This window comes from Phyllostomus hastatus, unplaced genomic scaffold (assembly GCF_019186645.2).
Source record: "Phyllostomus hastatus isolate PE091 unplaced genomic scaffold, TTU_PhHast_1.1 phas_contig_40, whole genome shotgun sequence".
In the NCBI taxonomy this organism is placed as follows: domain Eukaryota; kingdom Metazoa; phylum Chordata; class Mammalia; order Chiroptera; family Phyllostomidae; genus Phyllostomus; species Phyllostomus hastatus.
The window spans coordinates 57,713,259-57,737,519 of record NW_025333872.1 but is presented as its reverse complement, the minus strand read 5'-3'; the positions used below and the strand labels follow the sequence as shown (position 1 = coordinate 57,737,519).

General features: G+C 37.7%; 2 protein-coding genes across 3 annotated transcripts in view; one reads left to right on the top strand and one right to left on the bottom strand.

Moving 5' to 3' along the window:
* The window catches only part of CEP57L1 (centrosomal protein 57 like 1), a 60,008-nt gene extending 55,035 nt beyond the window's left edge, over positions 1 to 4,973 (bottom strand). Inside the window, exon 1 of one of the 2 annotated variants that reach the window (XM_045842789.1) lies at positions 4,892 to 4,973. The gene's annotated coding sequence lies outside the window, so the exon portion shown is untranslated. Of the gene's footprint in view, positions 1 to 3,762; positions 3,878 to 4,891 lie in introns of those variants that run through there. The other variant, XM_045842788.1, reaches the window with a different exon arrangement.
* A 271-nt stretch (positions 4,974 to 5,244) lies between these two features.
* The window catches only part of SESN1 (sestrin 1), a 106,734-nt gene continuing 87,717 nt past the window's right edge, over positions 5,245 to 24,261 (top strand). The window contains exon 1 of the mRNA XM_045842784.1: positions 5,245 to 5,538. Coding sequence (XP_045698740.1) covers positions 5,260 to 5,538 — 279 coding nt within the window. The 5' untranslated portion in view covers positions 5,245 to 5,259. The remainder of the gene's footprint in view (positions 5,539 to 24,261) is intronic.

Genomic DNA, 24,261 nt, shown 5'->3' with positions numbered 1-24,261 from the left:
AATGCAAATATCTAGCTCCCATCCCTCCATTCCCCTGCAAGTGCCATGAAAAAGGTCCTTGATGAATTTCTAATAGGAAAATTGCATTGCTTTCCCTATTAAAACTCAGATTCTCTGAGGTCGACAATGGAAGAATATCCACATGCAGAACTTACAAGTTAAATCCATTAGTTTAAAATGCTCTTGCCTTATAATTATATGACTCTTTCCTTTATGTCTTGATACAGCAAAGATAAAGCTATAATACTTAAATAAGACTTTAGCAAGGCTAGAGGATAAGAAAAGAGAAGACACCAAAAGGAAACCAGGCAGTGAATCTGAAAAGTCAGGATTTTGTCTCTGGGGCATTTAGACCCCATTCTATCCCAGCTCCTGATCTACTTTTAACTGCTGAGCACTACTTAAGCTCCCATCTCATTCCTTCCTTAGAGACTAAGACTAGGACAGAGAAGCTCAGAGAGATCCTGACATCTATCCATCCCCACTTAAATCTGCTTATCCAAGTCATAGCTTCCTGACCTGGAACCTACTTTTCTTGGTAAAGGTTGAACAAGAGAAATGCCTGGCCATTAGGAAAGACTCTCCAATCCTCAGGCATCATCATGGTTTTACCCTACAGGCCACCCCAAACCAATCAATCTTTATCTCAATATAGCATAGCAATTCAATGTTTATATGGGAATATATGCCAGATGCATATATATTACACTGCAATAGGAACTACTAATATCAAACCATCTAGAAACTTCAGCTTTCTAGACATGCTGTTGGCATTCGGTGTATTTACTAGCCATTCGTTCTTGAAGTTTTCAAATCCTTTGGTTGCCCATCTCCTGGTTACTGTCCTTCTCTGGTTAATTTCAGACTACCTGGCTTTTTTCTTATTCTCTCCATAGTCTCCATAGCCAACAGCGGTTAAGAGTTAGCTTTGGATCAATTCTACCTTTTTTTTTTAAGCTAGGTAAAGATAAAAGTATATGCAAAGCATTTAACAAAGTACCTGAAACACAGTAAGCACTTAGGCATAGTAACATGAAAGCAAAACAAAACAAAATATTGAAAACAAAATATTCCAATAGGCTGTTTCCAAAGATATATCTCTTGTTCAGACTTCATTGCTGAGCTCAGATCAATGTACTCCATATGATGTGGGACCTAGAAAAACTTGGAAATAAGATTATCCTCTGAGAACTAAACTATAAAGCAGTATACTCGTATAATGGCCCAGATCAGATATATGCAAAGTTAGCTTATAGACATAGAATGGCTCAGACCACAAACTAGGCTATAATATACATGTTTTAACATATTTAAAGAAAGAATATTTTCATCAAAAAGATTTGTCAGGAATGAAAAAAGAGAAAAAAACATCTCAGGCAAAAATGGAGGCAAGTAAAGCTCTACTGCAGCAGTTCTCAGAGCTCACGTAGATGGAGGGATAGGGATGAATTTGAGGGGTATTTGGGAGGTAAGATTTGATAGGGCATAATAATTTGACTACAGAATTAATTTGGCTATAGATGAAGGACAGGAAGAAATCAATAAGGCTTAGGTTTCAAATGACCACAAATGGATGGAAGTGTCCTTAACTGAAACACAAAAAAGTATCAGATTCATAGGAGATGCTTGCATTTGGTTTTAGGCATTTGAATTTGCAGGCTTTTTGAGATATTTAAGAAGAAATATCAAGTAGATAGATATTTGAAGGCAGAAAGGGAAGCTGGATGGAACTATAGTTAATTGTCATGGATGGTGATGAAAGCATGGGTATGGATGAGATCAGATTCAACTACACAGTGAAAAACAGACTTAGACTCAAAAAGCTACCCTACCTTTTGTGGGTTGGGCAAAAGATGATGAACCCACAACAAGAATGGAATGGCTTTTATGCTTATCTGTTTTATGAAATCATAAGAAGTTCACATTTTTAAATTCTATTTTAAACTGGTAGCATTAGAATGCAGCAAGGTTTTCCAAATAAGACCAATTCTTTGAAATTATAAATCTGTTCAATAGGTCACTTTGGCCTTGGCTGGTGTGGCTCAGTGAATTGAATGCTGGCCTGCAAACCAGTCACCAATTGATTCCCAGTCACGGCACATCTCTGGGTAGTGGGCCAGGTCCCTAGTGGGGGGCATGCAAGAAGCAACCACACATTGATGTTTCTCTCTGTCTCTTTCTCCTTCTCTTTCCATCTCTCTAAAAACAAATAAAATTTTAAAAAAGAAAAAAAAAGGATAGGTTGTAGTAGACTGTTCTGCATGGTGTGGGCCCTGCTCCCACTTGGAGATGCACAGGACCCACACACATGGATAGATTCTCCTGTGGGGAATCAGGCCTGCGATGTACCTAGGCCACTATGAGTCTTGCTTTTTGCTAAAACTCCCTCACCCTGAATTGAGGACATTTACTGCAAAGTAACTTCCTAAAAATCCACGCTAAACCTTCCAAGGATGAGTGTAATGCGTTCAACTGCTTTTGCCTTTTCATTTGCAAATATCTCTTTTCTGTGATGTGATTAGTGGATTGGCTCCTTTGTTTTCTGTAAAAGGTAACCACCTAAAGCAAACCTGTGCATAGTTAATGAGGATCTTCCTGTAATGTGCCCAGTAAGACAATAAAAGCTCATTGGAACAAGGGTTGAGGGTTTTGCTCCCCTTGAGAGAAAATCCATGCTGTCCCTTTTCCTCCACCAGACTCAGTAGTCCGTGTGAATGTCTCATGTCATCCATAATGACACGGACACTGCGGGCCGGTGTCTGCATCAATAGGTCACTTTCAGCATCCATGTGGAAAATTGATAGTACCTGTCTCTTTGCAGCTTCAAAGTACATTAATACACCAAAAGGTACCCCCCCGCCCAAATATACATGATTGGGCTATAGTTTCCTGAAAATACCACCTCTCTCTCATTTCTGGGTCTCACTATATGCTGTTCTTTTTGCCCTCGCTTGCCTGACATGAGAATTTCCCTGACTTTCCAATACTGGGCTAAGCGATCTTTTTAGCCATCCCAATGATATCATGCAGTACTGTAATTATATGTTTAACCATTCGTTTCTCTTAGATAGGTGGGGTAGTGTCTTTTTCACTGTTGTATACTCAGTACCTAACAAAGCTAATTTTTTTAAACACATCTGTCCTGCAACATGAAGAATTAAAATCTAATTTGGTTATCAGTTTACTGATGATCTTTCACAACCACAAATTTCTTAAAAGGAGTGATTGAAAAAACCAACTACTTTGTAGACAAATGGTTGAATCCTTTAAGTAAAATAGATTTTTTACTGATCTTCTTTTCAAAGTAACCTTAAACCCTGGGAAAATTCATGCCAGGGAATGCTGGGTGTTATGCACAAAGGATTTAACAACTCAATTTCCAAGCCCTGCTTGGGATGTCATTTCACTGAGCAAATCAAACACAGAACACCCCTCATGCAATGTCAAAGGTGCAATTGCACTAGGGTGCCCTCATTCACCCGGCACGAGTCCACCAGAAAGAGCAGAAGCAGAGGCAGCATCCCGCTGGCCTGGCCCTTGCTGCTTCCCCTGAACCTGCAGATAGCCACCTTTTCTACATCTGCGCCTACACGCCCTCGGGCTTGGGTACCCGGACCAGTCCTTCCACGCAAATTACTGGAAAAAGTCCCTGGACTAAGGAGGACAGCCCTAGGTGGTTTCGTTTCCAAAATCCCAGAGGGAATGGAGGTGGGGAAAATCCTATCAAGGGAAGAGTGGCAGCCAAGCCTACAGTTCTCTCACCCAGCCGACGCTCTCAATCTCAGTGTGCGTTAACCGTTGACTAGAAGGCCGTCACTTAAAACGTTGCTGGAGCTCCTGGTGCCTGTAGTTTCTTTCGCAAACAGAAGGCGCCAGCAGCCTCAAAACTACATTTCCCAGAAGTCAATGAGATGACGCCCTACCTTCTTAAATTAGGGGTTTGGGTTAATAAAGAGACCGTCAGTATTTCTAGGCTAATCTTAAAATTAGGTTAAGTTTCTTCCGGGAGTGTGTCTTTGCCCTCTTTGCTGTGATTGCCTTATCTGGGAAAGTTACAGTACTTCAACTCATCCTTACTTTTCTTTCTCCTCCAGTCCACAGAATCCAAACTTCAAGGTATAGAAAACGCCCCAAGGCGCAGGCTGTCTTTTAAAGCGCATGCGCCCCGCTCACCATCACGCATGCGTAGTAGCCGGCAACCCGTGGCGGTTGTGCGCGGACGGGGTCCAGAGGTAGCTTGCGGAGGGCGGGGTTTTTTCTAATGGCTTTGCCTCAGCGGGTCGCGTCTGCCTGGGCGGGGAAGAGGGCGCTAGGGCAGCGACGGCTCCTAGTAGTGCCGGGCGGGGAAAGGGGAGGGGCTGGGGGTGAGGACCCCATCTCCCCTCCTTGCCCCCGCCCTGTGGGACGAGCCCCACCGTCGGGCTGGGCGAAGGGGCGGGCTCTACGCCTCGGGCCCAGCGGCTTTCCCTGCGCGGAGGCCCAACCCCGCACTCGAGGATTGCGGGGCAGCCCGATGGTCTTCTGGTTTAGTGGGCGGTGGACAAGGACGCAGAGCTCGGAAAAGAAATAGTATCTGCTCCAGGGTCTGGAACCGACCGGGCAGGTGACGCTTTCCTTACACGTCGCTGCGGAGACATCGACAGCTAGAAGCTGCCGCCCTCGGGAGCGCCTCGATCTTAGGCTGCGGCGGCCAGTGAACCAGGGTTGGGCGAGCTTTCCCAGTCAGCGTCCAACCCGCCGCCTAGGCGCAGGGAGGAGCTGCGGAGGGCGGGGACTGGTGCCGGGGAGGGGCGGGGTGGGAACGCTCGGGAGAACTGGGTGGCTGCAAGACAAACCCCCCCAAAAAAAACCAAAACCCCGAATGGCTGGAGGGCATTCAACTGTTACCAACCTTTTGGGGCAGAGCTCGGATTTGACAGCTCCACAACGTGAGGATATCCGCTGATCCTGCAAGACGGAGGCAAACACTTCCCTGTCCTGCAAAGCCAACATTGTAAGGTTTCAACTTTCCAACTTTTTTTTCAGTCTGATCAGAAGCCCGCCCCTTCGTATGGGAGAGGGTGAGTTCTACCTTATAGATCGTTTCAAAGACATCAATATAAAAGACACTCTGGTTCCAAGTGTCACCCAGACGTGTGTTCTCATGAAGATTCGATTTCTCTGATTTTATTCTTACATTTCTCGTATTAAAAATACAAAGTGCTTTTGGGGACATGCTAAAAGGCAACTGAAGACTGCAAAGAAAATTCTCCAGTTGTCATGGCTGAAGGAGAGAATGAAGTGAGATGGGATGGACTGTGCAGTAGGGATTCAACTACTAGAGAGACAGCACTGGAAAACATTAGGCAAATCATTTTGAGAAAAACTGAGTATCTTCGTTCGGTGAAAGAGACACCTTATCGTCCATCGGACGGGCTTTCAAATGCCGTTTCTTTGGATGGGTTGAATAAGCTTCTTGCTCATCTGCTGATGCTCTCTAAAAGGTGTCCCTTTAAAGATGTAAGAGAGAAAAGTGAATTTATTTTGAAGAGCGTCCAGGTAAGGAAGAGTATTATTATTACAATCATTTATAAAGTGTAGTGAAATTTTACGTGCACTTAAATTCACTTTGTATTTACTTCTGATAGGCTGTTATATGAACTCCTATTATGAATTCATTCTATATCTTAAATTTAGAGTGTTCTGTAAAAAATTGAATGTGGGACCAAAATTGCACAAGATGAGCTACAGTAAAAGAAATTTTTCAAATATGAGTAAACAAGTATTATCTTTCTAGAGATTTGTAGCAGAAACTGCATTCCTCCTGGAAAAAGCACATGAAAATTACACTTGATTGCAAATAAAGACTCGCTTTTCCTTATATTCATTTTTACATGTTGTTGGAAAGTGTAGCCAGTATGCTATTCACATTGTTACAAACTGTTCTGTGTGGAATCTTTTCACATTTGAAAGTCTCTAAAATGATAAAGGATATCAAATGTTTCCTCGTCAGCTTGTTCAAGATAATCGGTAGAACAATTTTCTCTTGTTCCTAAAAACAAAACAAAAAATCCAGGGTTTGTTCTCTAAATGTAACCTTTATTTTTTTTTTAAAAAAGACACAAAATAATAAAAGCTTTATGTTATCAAAGCTGACATCTTCAGATTTAAAATTTGGGCCCAGATGGAGTGTATGGTAGAAACACTTGTATGGTAAATTACTCAACCAACTTTCTCTGTGTTTGCTTAAATTGTTTCTTTTCATTTTCACATGCATACCTATTTAAATTGTGAATGCAACAGGTTAAACGTTATAGTTTTCCTCCTGTTTTGTACATAATCAATTTATCCTACTTTATTAGATTTATTAAAAGTGTTCTTTTTCTTAAAAAAAAAAGAGAGGTTGTCTTTAGATATTAAGAATGCTCATAATCCTCTATACTTGTCAGTCCAAATTACTCAATCCACATGTGTTGTTTAAAGTCACAGTGTGAGTAGTTTTTAAAATTTATAATTAGGTAAATATGGAAGTCAAGATTGACAGTTTTTCTATTCTGGCTTGAATTTAGTTTAAAGCAATAGAAAAAACAATCATGTTCATAAAATGAAGACTCTTCACTATCTTGTGATATTTCTTCTTACAAACACTTTCACAATAATCATTAAAATTCATTTATCTAGAGTTACCAGAAAGTAATTTATTTTCTATATACCTGAAATTTGCCCTTTTAAGCTTCAGTTACTTATCTCATAGACTATAGTGACTACAACAACCTTTTTTTGTAATTGGGTCATCATTATGTACATTAAGTGCTGTTGCATAGTTAAGGATGAGTATATAAGACTATATGATCCATGTTTTTTGAATTTTTGTGTTCAGTTCTATCCCTTGCTATCAGTATACTTCACTTTGGTTTCTTCTTTAACCTTTTATTTTGCCACTTATTTGTGTTAAAATGGGAAAACAACCAATTTTGTTAAGAGTTACAGTGAAAACAAAAGTAATTAGGCTCTGGGGAGTACAGGACCAGAAGACTGTAATATAATGGTGAGTAAATGGATACTGGAGTCAGACAGATTGTGCTCAAATTATCTCCTTTATTATTGTACCACGTAACCTTGCACAAGTAAGTCAAATGACTTGTTTCAGCTTGGTTTTCCACATCTGTAAAATGGGAACAATAACATAGAGCTGTTGTGTGAATTAATGTGATGTAAAGTGTCCCACTATGTAGTGGATTTTTCTCTCCACTTTCCTAAGTAACATGTATAGACTATGTGATATAGTATATTTCAAGACTCATTCATCCTAAAAAATGATTCAAGAATCTCCTCGACTGCCTAGGTTTCATACTCTTTTTCATCTCTGTATCTATTGTACTTTATTCCTGCCACAATTTTAACAGACACTTTACTTATATCATGCTATAATCATGTTTGTGTGTCTGTCTCCTCCAGGGAAAGCTATGAGTTCTCAAGATTATTGGCTGGGATTTGGAAGCTACTAAATAAATATCCAGTGGGTGAACAAATTTATATTTGGCTTCTTTTTGTTTCTTATCAGTCTGAATATTTGAAGTCCCAAACTAGGGAGTTTCCACCCCCACATCCATCATTCAATCATGCCTTCATTCAAAGAGTGTTTATGGAACCCCAGGTGAATGCCATTTCTAAGAATGAGAACCAGTGGTGAGCAACTTTGACATTCTATTGAAAAGAAATAAACAAATAATATAATTTTAGATAGTAAAGGAAGACAATTTAAGCAGAGATTTGATAAATGAATAAATATTATCCTGGCAAAAACAAGATTTTTTGAGGAGGCATTACAGACATAGGGAACAATATGTGTCGAGGCCTCATGGCCAGAAAGAGCAGATGAGTTCTAGTAACTGAAAGTAATGCACTGTGGTTGGAGCATACAGTTTGATGGGTGTGTGAAAGCTTAAACTCATCCTCTGGAGTCAGACCTGGCTCCAACAGAGCTAATAAATAGCTCTGCAGCCTTACATAATCTCTCATCATCGCATTTTTCTTATCTGCAAATTGAGGATAATGCTAATATAGTAGTTCTGCCTCACAATGAGAATAAAAGCTTGCAAAACATAGCACAGTGCCTACCACATAAACACTCAGTAATGCTAGGATTCCTATGTTTTGTTGTTTTTTTTTTTGAAAATGCTTAATTCAATTTATTTGCAAAATAAAAATATTTTATTTGCTCACAACTTGACTCCACCCTTGCCTCCAGTCTCTTTTTTCTTTTTTTGTTGAGATTTATTTTTTTATTGTTCAAGTACAGTCATCTCCATTTTCCCCTCACCACTCCCCCCAACCTCAGCTCCCCCACCTCTCACCTTAGACAACCAGATAACAGAGGATCTTGTAAGCTATGTTGAAGTATGTGGACTTTATCCTAGGGACAATGGGAAGCCACTGAGGGGTTTTGAGCAAGATGGTGGCATGATCCATTGTGTATTAGAAGGATTGCTTTGGAAGAATGTATCCCAAATGTACTTCAGGGGTCTAAAAGTGGATGTGCAACATCAGTTAAGAGTTTATCCACTATCCCAAAGCAAAAATGGTGGTGGAGTAGGACATAGTGGAAAAAGAAAAAGGGGCTAGGATATAATGTGTAATTGGATATAGGAGGTGAGGAAAATAACAAAATCAAGGACAGCTTGAAAGTTTCTGGCTTTACCTACTTGGTGAATAGTTAAATCATTTCCTGAGACAGAAGAGCAGTAGCGGGTCAGCTTAGGGGGAATGATGAGTTCTGTTTTAGACATGTTGAGATTATATTGCCTATGTTACAGCCTGTTAGAAATAGCTCACAAAGGGATTCTGCCCCTGCTATTACTGTTCTACTTCTGCCATTATCTCTCATTTCTCCAGACTTAACCCATCCTCTACCTTTATATCCTTCATGTAACTGCAGAGCCTTTTATCTAAAATGAAAATCTGACCATGTTACTTTCCTCCCTAAAATCTTCTAAAATAGGACAGAATATAAACTTCTTAAGAATTCTAGCATCTTCTGGCTTCCACTTACCATCCTAGCCTCACCACCCACTACTCTCAGACTCACATGGGAAACCAAATAATTCAAAGTAGTATTCCATAATGCTTTTTCCTATTTGTTAGTAAAGCAGAAAAGGATGAACTGCCTTTGCAATTGCCGCAGGTATTCCCGAAGACCCTTACTTCTTTATACCAGCTCAGATGACTGTAGTTAGGAAGAGAGGGATGGTAGGGCAAAGGTAGGGTGGATTCAACTTAAAATAGCTAAACCTGTGAAATACACACACATATACACACACTAGGAGATAGCATTTTCTGTTTTTATTCCTGTTCTGAATTTATTGATTTCACGTCAACATATTTAAGTCTGTTTGACACATTTTTGAGAATTATTCTGTGCCAGGCATTGTACTCAGGACTGGAAGATCAGTAAGATTTGTTTTCTGTTTTTGACAAAAGTCTTCTATTCTCATAAGAGGCTTTATTTTATTTTATTCTTTAAAAATTTAACTCCATAATACCTTTTGATATGCTTGATTCCCTAAACAAATGAACAGAATTAATACGTTGGCCCAATACACTGATAAGCCTATTGGTAAACTATAGTCTTATATTACATGTATATTCCCCCTTACATGTAATTAGGGGGAAATGTGAGTGTATGTGTATACATCAGAATATTATGCCCTGGCCTGGTGGCTCAGTTGGTTGGAGCATTGTCTCATACACCAAAAGATTGCTGGTTCAATCCCTGGTTGAGGCACATATGGGAGGCAACCAATTGATGTTTCTTTCTCTCACATCACTAAACATATCCTCAGGTGAGGATTTAAAAAAAATTATGAGGAGTAGTAAAAATAGCCAAGTATGTTTCCAAGAATGGTCATTTGATAATTTTCATTTGAAAGTAATTTGGTTTAAAAGAAAATTAAGACCAAGTAACAAAGTATTTAAGTGTGATGGAGGAGGCTTTCCTTCAGTGAAGTGATTGTTACACCCCAGTGAGAAATGAAACTTAAGCTGTCAAGTATGGTGTACATTTACAGTTGTTAGAGTTGCAGTTGGAGTATCCAGTTGGTATTCAGTTGGGGAATATATAGTATGTAGGTTTAACAGTAAGAGCATTATTCTTTTACATAATATTAGGTTGGCCAAAAAGTCCGTATGGTTTTTTCCATAAAATAAAAGACACGTTTCTCATTTTCATGAATAACTTTCTTCATTTGTGTATTTTAAGAGTGTTGGCTATCTGCAGTGTGGTATAACATTGATTGTTCTCAATTAATGTCTCAATTTGATCACTATTAACTTCAACACATCAACCCAACAACCATGGAGCATCATCCTGCAAGAAATCTCCAGCATGAAAATTCACAGACCGCTTTTGACATGTTTGATCAGTCACAGCACCTTTTCCATACACTGCACAAATCTTTTTATGTGTTTTAGTTGTGTTTTTACCTTCCTTGAAAAAAAAATAATATGCCAAAAATGTAGAGTATTTTTTCCATCTTCAGTATTAAAATGGCTACTCAAAAATTCACCAATTTAGATTTTTTTAATGCATGCTGATATGTCAGCTGTCACAATACAATCTAACAATTGTTTTGAATGAAGTTAAAGACAACTAAGTGTTACTAGAGCCATTGTACAGGAAAAACCAATGAAATTTTTGACTAACCCAATAAGTCTGGAGGTTGGGCAATTGATTCATTAACTGAACTACATTACCTTTTTGCTTCCATTTTTTTGTCTCCTTTCCTCAACACAGCAAGTACTGTCTCTGCTCAGGGTTGCAAGATTGCCACAATGGATACAGGCAGCATGACTATCTGCAGCTAAGAAGAATTTCTTCCCATGTATCTATTAGGGAAGAAAAGCTTTTCCCAGAAACTCTCCAGCAGACTTCCTCTCAGTTTCTCTTGACTAGGATTGGGTCCCATGCCCTTTTCTAAGACAGGCATTGGCAAGGAAATTGAGCATTTCTACTTTTGGTTCAGACTAATCCAAATTCAGCCCCTAAGAGCCAGGGAGAACCCTATCACTTGAACAAAGAATTTCTGTTGGTGAGGAAGAAGGTTTAGCCAGAGGCTGCAATTAAAACTGTTCTTATATCTAACTAGATAATATATTGTTTTGGTCTAGTTATAATCTTGATTCTACTTGATAAGAAATAATCTATAATGATGCTATAAAATATTACATATTAGGGACATTCTGGAGGTAGATTTGACCTTTTAAAATGCTTGTTTTTTATTTCTTTTTTACTACCATGTTTAGTCAAATCCCACAATTTAAGGTAGTGCATTCAAATATTCACTGCTGACTCTGGGATCACAGTAAATATGAGATTCCTCTTTCAGTATTTACACTAAACTTCTGTTTTCTATATCCACTATATTCTGGCCTTTCTTAATTTATTGGTACACTGAGAACTCTGGGCTTACCTCTGTACTCAGTGCTTCCTCTCATTCCTCTTTGACCACTGTCTTTTCTTGCTTTTGAGCTCAGAAGAGAATGCTATTTACCTGCAGCTTGTGTGGGCTTCTTTAAATGGAAGATGTAAAGAAATGGAAGGTAAATCTTTAACTTTAGTTTCTCTGGTTTGAGAACAAGTAAAGAGCCTCTTTTTTAAAAAACCTATTGGCTTACAAGATGAATCATATCTGCACTATCTACCCTGAGTATCTTCTTTATAACATAAATACAGCCTGTCCTCCTCCTTTGTTCTGACTTTTCAAAAAGATTGGCACTAACGGTATTTTTTTTTAAGTTTTCATATTTTAAATATTTTATTCATGTTATTCAAATAGTGTCTAGCATGAAAAAGAACCCGGAATGATTACTTTAAAAAATAGTTTTCTAACATAGTTGTTTGGTTTATAAATGAGAAGGTTTTAGGGAGTTTTTGTAAGATAACTATTAGGATCATTTATTGGATTTTCCCAGTTGGCATTTTTATTGTTAAATGTCTGTATTACTGGTAGACTGTCACAATTTGTGATATCTCAGTTAATAAAAAAACTCGTGAAATTTGGCAACACAAGAATTATCTGTCTTCTTATGCTCTAATCTCTTTTATATAACTACTTATAGAAAAATCTGATTAGATTGCAGTGAAATATGGAATTACCTTAGAAAAATGAAACTCCTTTTAGTTTCACATTTTATTTAAATCTTACCCTATTTTTAATTTTAAAAGGGGAAGATTTTTTAAAATGGGTTTATAAATTATTACTTATAAAATTACCTTAAAACAACTTCCTAAGCTTTTTAAATTATACTAAATGGAAATAAAATTTGATATGAGTTTTGTGAGTCATATTACCTAAATCAACTTTCATATTTAAGTATTCATTAAATGAATAGTATTCACTTAGTTTTTTAACTTGTTTAATCTTGTATATACTTACACATGTATGTATATACTTATACTTATGTATATACTTATATATACTTATTTACATATATAATCTTGTCAAGTATATATACACACATATATATGCTTTTTAAGAAATTAGCTAATTTGTCAGTTCTGTGTGTAATATTCAGTAAAGTCTAATTAGAATCTTAGTTTCCCCACTAAAAGTGAGCATTTACTGTTTTGATACTTCAGTGTTTGACAAGATTGCATACACATCTTTAAATTTTACATGATTTCATTTTCTAGCAAGTTGGCAGGTGTTAGCTGTCTATAATTATAACTGAGTAATTTTTCAAATGCTATTCATAGCCTAAACACAGCAAGAAATTATTCCGATCATGTGGTAAAGACCAAGTCTTGCAAAATAGTGTTAGAGTGATATGTTCAGTGGTACTGAAGGACATATTTAGGAGAAGGCTTTCAAAAGTAAAACATGAGAGGGAGACAGGTTTTCTCACAAAATAGGTCTCCTGAAGTCACCGATAGTGATTACACCTCACCAAATTAAGGTGTGCCTACTTTCTCAACAACTAATATATGTATTTGCAGATTTAGATTATTAAATATAACCAAAATTTACTCTGTTTTTTGATGACAGAGCTCATGAATATAAGAAATAATTAAAATTGTATTGAATCAGTGTAGATTTTACCATTGAACCTAGAGAATTATTTTTTACCATTCCATTCATTAGGTGTGTGTTGTGTCCTATTATGTATGCCTACACTGTGCTTATCTGTCTTTTGACATGCCCAAGGAAAGGATGTAAGTTTTGCTTAATTTTAATAATTATTCTACTTAAAAAAAGAAGCATTTTCTTTTCTATCTACCTTGTGATGTGATTATAAAAATTAAAGGAGATCATATTGATAAAGCATTTTGTAAACTTCAATATACTGTACAGACTTAATTATGAATAGACTCTTTGGAACTTTTTCTTATCTGTACAATCAGGATAATAATACTAATCTCACAGGGTAGTTTTGAGAATCAAATAACATGAAAAGCATGTAGAATTGGGCCTGGTGCATAGGAAGTGCTCACTAATATTGGTGATGATGAAGAGGATGTTGAACATGATCTAGCTCATTAAGCTAAAGAGTCAAACTCCAAACTAACATTACTTTCAGATTTTTATGTAATTGATTTTCATACATGGCACACTTTGTATCTCCATGTATTAACACTAAATTTGCTGTTTGTACACTAAATTTGCATATGTTAGCTGATTAATGAGGATGTCCAACTTTATCATAGGGTTCTTCCAACCAGCCATCACCCCAGGGTAAGTGTTGGACTTGCTCAGAGCTTTGCCTGAGAATTGGTGGTGTTACAGGAGAAACTTGGTTCTTCTTGCCAGCGCAGTAAAGAAGTACAGATCAGCAAGTCTGTTAGTGTGCAAGCAGGATATATTTGTGATATGTTCTCATGGAACAGAATAGGCCTTGTCGAGGTGGGGGAGAAAGGCAAGAGAAGGGGTGGTAATATCCCAGGGTGACAAGAGCTCCAGGTCCTTTGTTCTGAGGACTTATATAGTAGGTGGGATGGAGGTGAAGAAGTTATATATTGATTGACAGATGAAGATGGTGCCAGCTTTCCTGGTGGTGGGGGTGTGTGAATACACAAAGGTGTTTATGGGCTTCTTCCTTTGGGCACTGTGGGCCCTTTTCCTCCTTTCAGAACTTGGGAAGAAAGCACAGTTTCAAAGGCTTTCTTTCCCAGGTGGTGGAGACGATACATAGAATTTCAAGGTCTGCTTTCCTCCTGTGTTAGCATGGTGTTTCTTGTGATGTTGTAACATCTGGCAATATAATCAGACCAGGCTTAGGACTGCTGAGCTAGTGGGTGGGACATGTCTCCCTCCTTCCTGCCTTGGTTTGCTATCTGTTCTACCCAGCAGTGGTACGTATATAGCATCTATACCCTTCTTGGAGTCCAACACCATTCTGGTATGTGAGCATGGCAGCAGCAGGGAGGGGTTGTAATCAGGCAGCCACATATGCCATCCAAGTGGTTGGGTGCACATGGAGAGGTCCATGGCCAAGGCCTGTGCTTCAGTACATGGACACCACTGGAGGATAATGGTCAAGACCATAGGCTCTGGAGTTAGTCAGACTTGGCTTTAAATCCTGCTCTGCCAAACTGTGACCTTGGGCAAGTTATATAACCTCCTTCAGTCTCAGTTCCCTCACAGAATTTGTGAGTATTAAATGAGGTGACATGTGTAATACTTACTGGAACCAAGTAAGCACTCAACAAATGTTAACTGTTAGTATTATGTTCTGCCCACACAGTACAATGGCACAAAACTCATATGATTTTTAGGGTACCTTGAATCTCTGGACAACTGGGAAAGTTTTCACCTACTTTCCAGATTCCCTGACTCTAGGGAATAGCACTCTAGAGGAAATGACACCTCTAGGAACCAAATTAAGTATTTTATAAACATTTGTTGCAGTTCTCTGGGAACTGGATTTCTCCCTTGACATCATGTTAGTCTATTATTCCATTTGTGAACATTGGACTTTGAAATAACCTTCAGGGACACTTCATATAGGAAAGAAAATGATGGATGGCTTGGATGCCAGTGTCGTCAGTAAGCAACTGAATCCTCTGTGCCTGATTAATTTGTGTCTGATATATCAGGCAAGTTATCTGCCATGAAGACTGCTTGCCTTGAAGATCTAATGAGGAGATTAGAGCTGTGCTATCATTGGTCCTACTCTGCTTCCCCCAACTGGGTAAATGACATATTAAGCAGAAAGCCCCAAAACAGTCCTTTCTCTCTTGCCAAATAACTGGCCCAGCCTAGACAGCTTGGTATGATTAAGAACAAAGTAAGCAAAAATTACATTGTCAAAAAAATAACCCAGAAGAGGTAACAGGGTTTAAAGAGAGATTGTGCCATGTTCAATTTCTTTTTTTAAAGATTTTATTTATTTATTTTTAGAGAGAGGGGAAGGGAGGGAGGAGAGGGAGAAAAACATCAATGTGTAAGACATCAGTGATCGGTTGCCTTTTACATGCCCCTAACTGGGGACCTGGCCCGCAACCCAGGCATGTGCCATGACTGGGAATCCAACCAGTGACCTTTCAGTTCACAAGCTTGTGCTCAATCCACTGAACCATACCAGCCAGAGATAATTTCTTGAATTTGTTTGATTGTGGGACAGGTGTCTTTGGGACTCCTCCTGAGCTTGTATGACTGCCCCCATTATAATCTGCCATGACAATGGAACCAGGTTATTCTAAATTGTCTTCAGCAATCTCTTAATCTTTCTATTTTGCAGAATGTATACTTTTGAATGTAATAAGAATAGGCATTCTGTATGTACTGTAAAGCCTAGTTTTAGCTCTTTTCACACATTAATTCAGTCTTCACAATACCACCATAAAAATAGGTATTATTATCTCCATTTTATATATCAGGAAAAAAAAATCAAGGCTCAGATAGGTTAAATAACTTGCCCAAGGTATCATTGCTAGGAAAAGGAGCCAGATTTCAAACCTAAGCTATGGGACTCCACAGTCTGCAAGTTTCACCATTATATTGCACTATCTGGATAAAAATTTAATATTAAGGCTCCTAACAGTGAAAATATGTATTACTTTCTTTTCTAAGTTATTTTTCCTTCAGAGTGAAATGTAAAACTTTAATCTTTCAAGGGGAAACCACATTCTCAGATGTTATTAAATTGCACATCAAATTCTTATTCAGACCCTCATACATCTTGAAATTGCATTTGAACCCTGTCAAATCTTCACCTTTCACTGTGGTGTGTTAATTTTCATTATGTTGTCATTATAAATTTCACCCGATTGTGAGGCGGCTCCGCACTGTAATCTTAGAAGTATGGTATACAAAAGGCTTATCTTTTAAGAGATTATCAAGTAAGATGATTTCTTTAGTGAACTGCCTAAAAGAAAATTTGGTATATTTCCATGAGTAATAGAGTCAAGATTAGCTTTGAATGTTAAAAGAGCATTCTCCCAGCTCGTTCATTGTTGCCATGACAGTGCTGGCAGGGTGAGTGTTGTAGTAACTCCTTGCAATGATCTTATTTTAGACCCTAACGTTTGCAATGCTGAACATCCCCTTCCCTGCCCTACCAGTAACTCTAGTGGAAAAGTACTGGTTTTATAACTGGCTTCTGGCTTTGTAGCTGAAAGACTGCACTATTGTGGTCTTAAAAAAATAGTGTAGGAGTGTCGAGTATTTTTCCTGTGGATTATGAGTGTTTGAAATTTCCCAAAATATGGTATTGCATTACATGTCATACAGCAAGTTGTTTACAGCTAAAAAGAAAAGGGGCCTCAACTGTCTTCAGAAATCAACCCTGGAGTCTGTCATACATTGAGCTCATATAGAAATCATTTTTCCATTTGCATGTCATTACTGTGCATACTTTAAAGTTTTTGGATTCTTTATTCACTTATTGTGGAAAATTAACATTAGAGCCATAAATTGCATTTAAACTGTGTAGAAAAGTACTTTTTTCTTCTTCCTGTAATTCAACATTTATCTGATCAAATTTGAATATTTTAATTTTGATTTCCTTAAATTGTGAAGTAACAAGTTATATAACAATTTAAATAAATTACCCAATTTTAAAACTGTACTTAAACTAACAATTGTTGAGGTGTTTTATAGTACTGCACTGATATTTTCTAATTGTAAATCCTGTTATAACTACACTGTTAAATAGAAAATATTTTCAAACTCATAATAGTAAGTGCCAGTTTGTATGCTTGCATACCATTTGTTAGTTTCAGAGTTTTGATATCTATGGCATGTGCATTGAATAGCATGATGAAACAGTGATTTTGACAACAAACCTTATCAAGGAATGAAAAATTTAATTCTATACTTCCTTCATTAGTGACAATTTCTGCAAATGCTTTTGCATTTGCTTTTTTCCTAAATTCTGCATTAAAAGCTTAGTTCATCTTTCTCAGATGCTGATGTCAGCAAATCTTGCACAATTGGGTCTGTACTAAGTAATTGAGTATGAATGTCAGGCAAGCTCTTTTCTTTCTTTTTTTCAGTTTAATGTATAAAAATAACTTTCTAAACAAAAAATTGACCCACAAGCTAGAGATGTATTTGGATTTTTCACCAGTCAGTGGGTATTTTAGTCTTCCTTTTATTTTTTTATTTCTTTTAGTGCATTTTATTATCTCCTTAGTGGTAATTATTCAGACTGAGAGATGTCTAATTCTAATCATCTTTTGTCTTTGATGGATCACTCTTTGAATTTGGAAGAAAGTGTGTAGTAAAATGTTAAGAGTCAAACCTTGAGATTAAATATTCTGTCATTTTGATACTTTATATTTATATTAAATGTTTTTTGTTGATGGGAATGCAACTAAGTTATGGTTACTTTTTTCCCTTCGTTAAAATATTTAATAATGGGTGTATTTTTTCCCCAAATCCCACAGCACCACCAGCTGACTTCCCTCTACATCTAAGACTAAAATGAGTATAGCTTTTTAAAGTAAGAATTTATTTAAAATTTTTCTTTGTGCCTGACACTGTTCTGGCATTGTGAGGGATATAAAAAGAAGTAGAGACAACCACTGCCCTTAAGACTTTTGCAATGACTTAGAGGAAAAACTTTAAGAGCAAATTAAGATTGTGACTAGAAATGTTAAATTTTATGGCAATAAGTTGACAATAGTGTAACTGTTGGTGGAGGAGTGTATACATAGTAATTTTACATTTAGGAAATCTTCTGAAATGATTTATATATGATGATAATTATACTATTTATAATATAAATGTATTATCTGTATGCATTTTTTATATAAGTGTATAATCATCTAAACACCCAATGTAAATTATGGATCAATTAAATTATGGTACATCTGTATAAAGGACTATTTATACAGTTATTACAACTGGTTTTAAAATATATTTATAAGAAAATAAAAAGTTATATATGTAAATGGAAAAGCAACTTTTAAAGCAATATGCCAACTATATATATTTTTATAGAGAGGGTAAAAAAGTCAGGAAACCTACATTCACCAAAATATTAACCATAATTCTCTTTTAGAGATAGAATTACTAGAGATTCAAATTTTTATTTTTATAATAATAATTACGACTAAATATTAATTTTATTGAGTCCTTACTATATGCCAGGCATTATTAAAAGCATTTTATATATAACATTTGTGAAATTTTAAGTGGGTTTTGTGGAAGCTGTCTTCCCAAAACAAAACAAATACACAAATATGAATGCAAGCACTCACTGTAAGTTTTTGGTTTATTTAGCCAAAGAAATAGGAACTTCTCAACACCTAATCTTTCTCATTCAGAAGAAGCACTTGCAGCGAGCCCGAGTGTGCATCTTTCCTTGGCCCTCAAGTCTCCTAAAAGGGGTTGCAACTATTGGTGACATTGCCTGGGTCATGCCAGATCTGCAAAACACAGTTCTTAGTATTTGGAGGGTTTACATCCATGTTGTGGAAGAATTTTTCCAAACTATGTATTTTCTTTGAAGGCCCATTTACCTATAATACTTATTTTTTACCTACAGCAATTCTGTGAGGTAAGTTTTACATTTTATAGGTGAGGAAAACATAAGTAACTCAACTCAAGTAGTGAATACTGGAAGTCAGGATGCATGTCTGACTGCTAATGCTATGTTCTTAATCACTAATCTGTTTTCCTGTAGTAGCCTCTTTGTTTTGTTTTGGGTCATATACTTGTTTTATTTTTGAAAATGACTTAAAAATCAATGTGGAAAAATATGATACATGGAGTGTTACAGTAATTCAAAGCAAGGGAAGGTCAGGAAGCATCAGGACAATGAAGGCAGCTTAATGGAGCAAATAAGTTTTAATGTAATAAATAACTTTCCTTTTTCAGCTATGTGTTTATGCAAGTATACACTGTTTCTATCCCAACATGCCCAAACCAAACCTCAGACAACTGGCTGGAAGTAATTAATGCTCTTTTGTACTTTCCTGCAGACTAAGTTTTGGCCTCATCTTTGTTTCCTTTTTGTGGCCCTCTTTTATTTTTCTTTCACCGTCTGTCAGTGCATGTGTGAACATGTAACTATGACTTTTATCAAAGCTTCTTCTCACTACAGTGTTGGGCATTATAAATAAAACAATTCCAGCTTGGTGGTTCCCATGTGCTAACACCATCATAATTTAAAGATTGAGAGGGCTAAAAGAAGTTGTAAAATTTACATTAATTACATTTTAAAGCTCATTGAAATGAGGTAGAGCTAGGTAGGATCTTGAGTCTGTATGATGAATTAACCTTAGCATAAAGTAGGGCTGGTGTTCAGCCAGTATTTATAGGCACAGCAATTCATGTAAAAATATTGAAGTAGTTTCATACCAGCTGGCATATGGTAAATAGAAACTTCAAAAGCAATAAAATTAATAATACATAGTTGAGATGAATGGTTTATCTTAGAAATCACATAGGCACTTAGGTTCCAAATTGGTCTGGTCACTGAAGCACGGAGCTAGGAAGTTTCTCCACCTTGTTACTTACTTCAGAGGTTGAGGTACAGAAGCTTTTGGATGGGAGAGAGAGATCAGGCAAGTGAACTGAGGAGAACACAATCTGTAAATCCACAAAAGAAGTGCCCAGTTGTGCCCAGGATCCAGGCCTGGTGGTAACTGGGGAGTCTGCCACAAGCCAGAAACAGAAGGACCCTCAGGAAATACAGTCTCTGGGGTGGGCTTAAGCAGCTTTTCTTTGTTTAAGAATTGAATCAATCATCTGTTGCTTCATGACAAATTTGATGGTTTAAAACAATACGCATTTGTTATCCTACAATTTCTGTGCAGCATGAATATGGCTATAACTTAGCTAGGACCTCTGCTTCAGAGTCTCTCATGAAGCTGCGATTAAAATGGAAGGCTGGATTGTGGTCTCATGTGAGGGCTCAAATGGGGAAGGGTTTGCTTTCAAACTCATGTAGTTGTTGGCAGGATTCAATTTCTTGTGGGTTGTTGAACTGAGATCCTTAATTCCCTGCTGGTCGTTAACTGGAGGCTGCTCTCAGTTCCTTGTCATGTGGGCTTCTGTACTTGCTTTTCCAGAGAAAGCACCTGAGAAGAGCCAGAGACTAAAGAGTGCCAGTAAGACAAAAGTTAGTCTTTTATAATCTAATCTTGGAAGAGACATGCCATCACTTTTGCCTTAGTCTGTTCATTAGCAGCAAGTCACTGGGTCCAGCCCCTACTCAAGGGGAGCATATTACACATGGAATAAACACCAGGAGGTAGGGATCATTGGGAACCATTTTAAAGGCAGCCTGCCACAACATATCTCCTGAAGCTAGAGGTTCGGTAGAGTGGGTTTCATTGCCGATTGTGAAGAGAGTTGTGATTTAGGGTATGTGCCCAGGACCCTAATTAATGTCTAGAAGGGACTGTGGTCCAGCAAGTGACAGTATGAACCCAAGTTCTGTTCCTTCCCCACCTTGCAACCAATCTCCATATAAAGGAACCTTACATTAGCCTGGCCAATGGATGCCCTTTCCCAGGTCCTGCTGCCTCACTGTCTGGGGCCAATCAAGGCTCAGTTGGAGAGGCCAGCCCACCTGCCTATAGCAGCTTCTTGACCCTCTCTCTTTCTTTTCTACCTTCCCCCATGACCCTTCTGTTCCCTATTATTCCTGTGTGACCCTAGCAAATTTCCTGCTTCCCATTCTTGTATTAACAGTAAAATAGCATTTGTTTAAAAGATAAGAGATGGTCAACAGCTTTCTTTTCATTATACAATTGTTATCTAATGAGCTGTGAATCAAATCACAGCAGCTCTATAATTTGAGGGAAAAGCATATTAAAAAGAAATCCCAAAACTTTTATGAGCATTTTCAAAATGAATAATGAATGAGATTAACATTATTGCAAATCCAGAAGTTCTGGCCAAGATGGAAGTGTAAGTAGAAACCCTTCACTTCTTCCCACAACCAAAAGGAGGATAACAAGCAATCTAAAATGAATAAACAACCAGAAGTGCTAGAAAATCAAACTGAATGGAACTCCAACAATGAAGGAATTAAAGAAAAAAACCAGAACAACCAGACTGGTAAGAACCTGCAGCAAGGCTGTGTGGGTGGGGCGGGCTGAGAAAAACTATGGAGAGGTGGTGGACTGTGCGGGCAGGGCTGGCTGAACAGAAAACTGAGACTCAGAGCTGACTGTGGACTACGGCGGGGGTTGCTGAGGTGGGAGAAACTCCCAGTCTCACATGACAGTCCATTGGAAAGTAAGGCTAGAGCCCAGCAGGTGAACTGCATTGTTTCCTCTCTGGCCCCTCCCTCACAGGCAGCACTGCAGCGCACCAAGGAGGGTTGCCCTGCCCTGGTAAATACTGAAGGCCCCACCCCCTTACAACTTATCAGGGAAGCCAAGACCAAGAAATATGGCACAAATGAGGGAACAGAGCAAAACTTCTGAAAGAGACTTAAGCGATGAGATAGTCAACCTATCTGATGGAGAATTTAAAGCCCTGGTAATCAAAATGCTTACAGAACTGATTGAGCTTGGTCGAAAAATGAAAGATACCCAAAGTGAAATAAAGCAAACTATTCAGGGAACCAACAATGACAGGAAGGAAACCAGGAGTCAAAGCAACGATTTGGAACAAAAGGGAAAAATAAACATCCAACCAGAACAGAATGATGAAACAAGAATTCAAAAAAGTGAAGAGAGGCTTAGGAACCTCTGGGACAATCTGAAATGTTCCAATATCCTAATTGTGGGGTGCCAGAGAAGAACAAGAGTAAGAAATGGAAAACTTACTTGAACAAATAATGAAGGAAAACTCCCCTAATCTGATGAAGGAAATAGACTTCCAGGAAGTCCAGGAAACCCAGAGAGTCCCAAAGAAGTTGGACGCAAAGAGGAACACACCAAGGGCCATCATCATTAAGTTACCCAAGATTAAAGATAAAGAGAGAATCTTAAAAACAGCAAGAGGAAAGGAGAGGGTTACCTACAAAGGAGTTCCTGTAAGACTGTCAGCTGATTTCTCAAAAGATACTTTGCAGGCAAGAAGGGGCTGGAAACAAGTATTCAAGTCATGAAAGGCAAGGACCTACATCCCAGGTTACTCTATCCAGCAAAGCTTTCATTTAGAATGGGAGGGTAGATAAAGCACTTCTCTGATAAGGTCAAGTTAAAGGAGTACATTATCACCAAGCCATTTTATATGAAATGTTAAAGGGACTTACCTAAGAAAAAGAAGGTCAAAAATATGAACAGTAAAATGACAACAAACTTGCAACTATCAACAACTGAACCTAAAAAAAAATAATGAAAACAAAAACTAAGCAAACAACTAGAACAGGAACAGAATCAGAGAAAGGGACATCACATGGAAGGACTTCAGTGGGGAAGGGGAAGGGAGACATAGGGGGAAAAGGTACAGGGAAGAAGATGCATGATTAATAGGCATAAAATAAATGGGGATAGATAAAGAAAATGGTATAGAAAACAGGACTCAAAGAACTTTATGTACAACCCATGGACATGAACTAAGGGGGGGATGCTGGAGGGGTGGGGGGCAGGGTGGAGGGGGGATAAAGGGGGGAAAATTGGGAAAACTGTAATAGCATAATCAATTAAAAATACTTAAAAAAAGAACTAAAAAATTTCAAAAACATTATTGCAAATCGAAATTTTTATTCAAATTTCCCAACTCAAGTTGGTATACTTTACTATCAATATAGTAGTATCTGAATGGGAACAGATGAAATAATTTATATGTTTTTTCATTTTATAAGCTCCAATCTTTATGAATTTTGGCTATTGTAGACCCAGACCAAAGTGATTACATATCTGATAGCAATTTTTAAAAATTTTACCACACTGAATGCAGTGTTAAGTTGAGGCTAGGAAAGTTCTTGATAGATATATATCTATCTATCAAGAACATTATATCAAGAACTATGTATAAAGAACCAAGATACACACACACACACACTATATATATATATAATATATATTATTATATAGATATTATAGATATAGATATATTTAGATATATATATATCTAGAAATATATATATATATTTCTAGAAAAAGTCCAGCTATTATAATGAGAACAGTTATATCAATGTGACCTGGCAGCCAAGGAGAGTGGACTGGAATGCACACATGTGAACAATGATGACTTCACTGTACTAGTCAGTGGGGTCAGTAGACACCATTGAGTGAGCATGTGTACTGTGTGGTCATCACATTCAAAATGACTAAGCAAGTAGAGCAACAAATCTGCATCAAATTTTGTGTTAAGCTTGAACATTCCTCCACAGAAACTATTCAGATGATTCAGAAGACTTTCAGGGATGATGCAATAATTAGAGTAGCACAAATAAAAGTGGCACAAACACTTCAAAGGTGGTTGAGAATCTGTTGAAAGTGATTCACATTCCGGAAGGCCTGCAACAAACAGAACACCTGAGAATGTTGAATGTGTACAGACTGCAGTCAACAAAGATCAGTGACTGACAGTGTGAGAACTAGAAGCTGATCTGGGGGTTCAAAAACTACTGTGTCCAAGATTTTGATGCAGGTTCTTGGCATGAAATGTGTCATGGCAAAATTTGTTCTGTGGCTTCTGCTACCAGAGCGGAAGGAACATTGTTAATGACCTGACTCAAACTGCTACCAATGAACCAGATTTCCTAAAGAAGGTCATAACTGGAAATGAATGGTGAGTCTACAGCTATGATCCAGAAACAAAGGCTCAATTATCTCCAGTGGAAGTTGACTGGTTCTCTATGACCGAAGAAGATGTGGCAAAGTTGCAGCAAGATCAAGACCATAACTGTGTTGTTGTTTTTTTTATTGGGAAG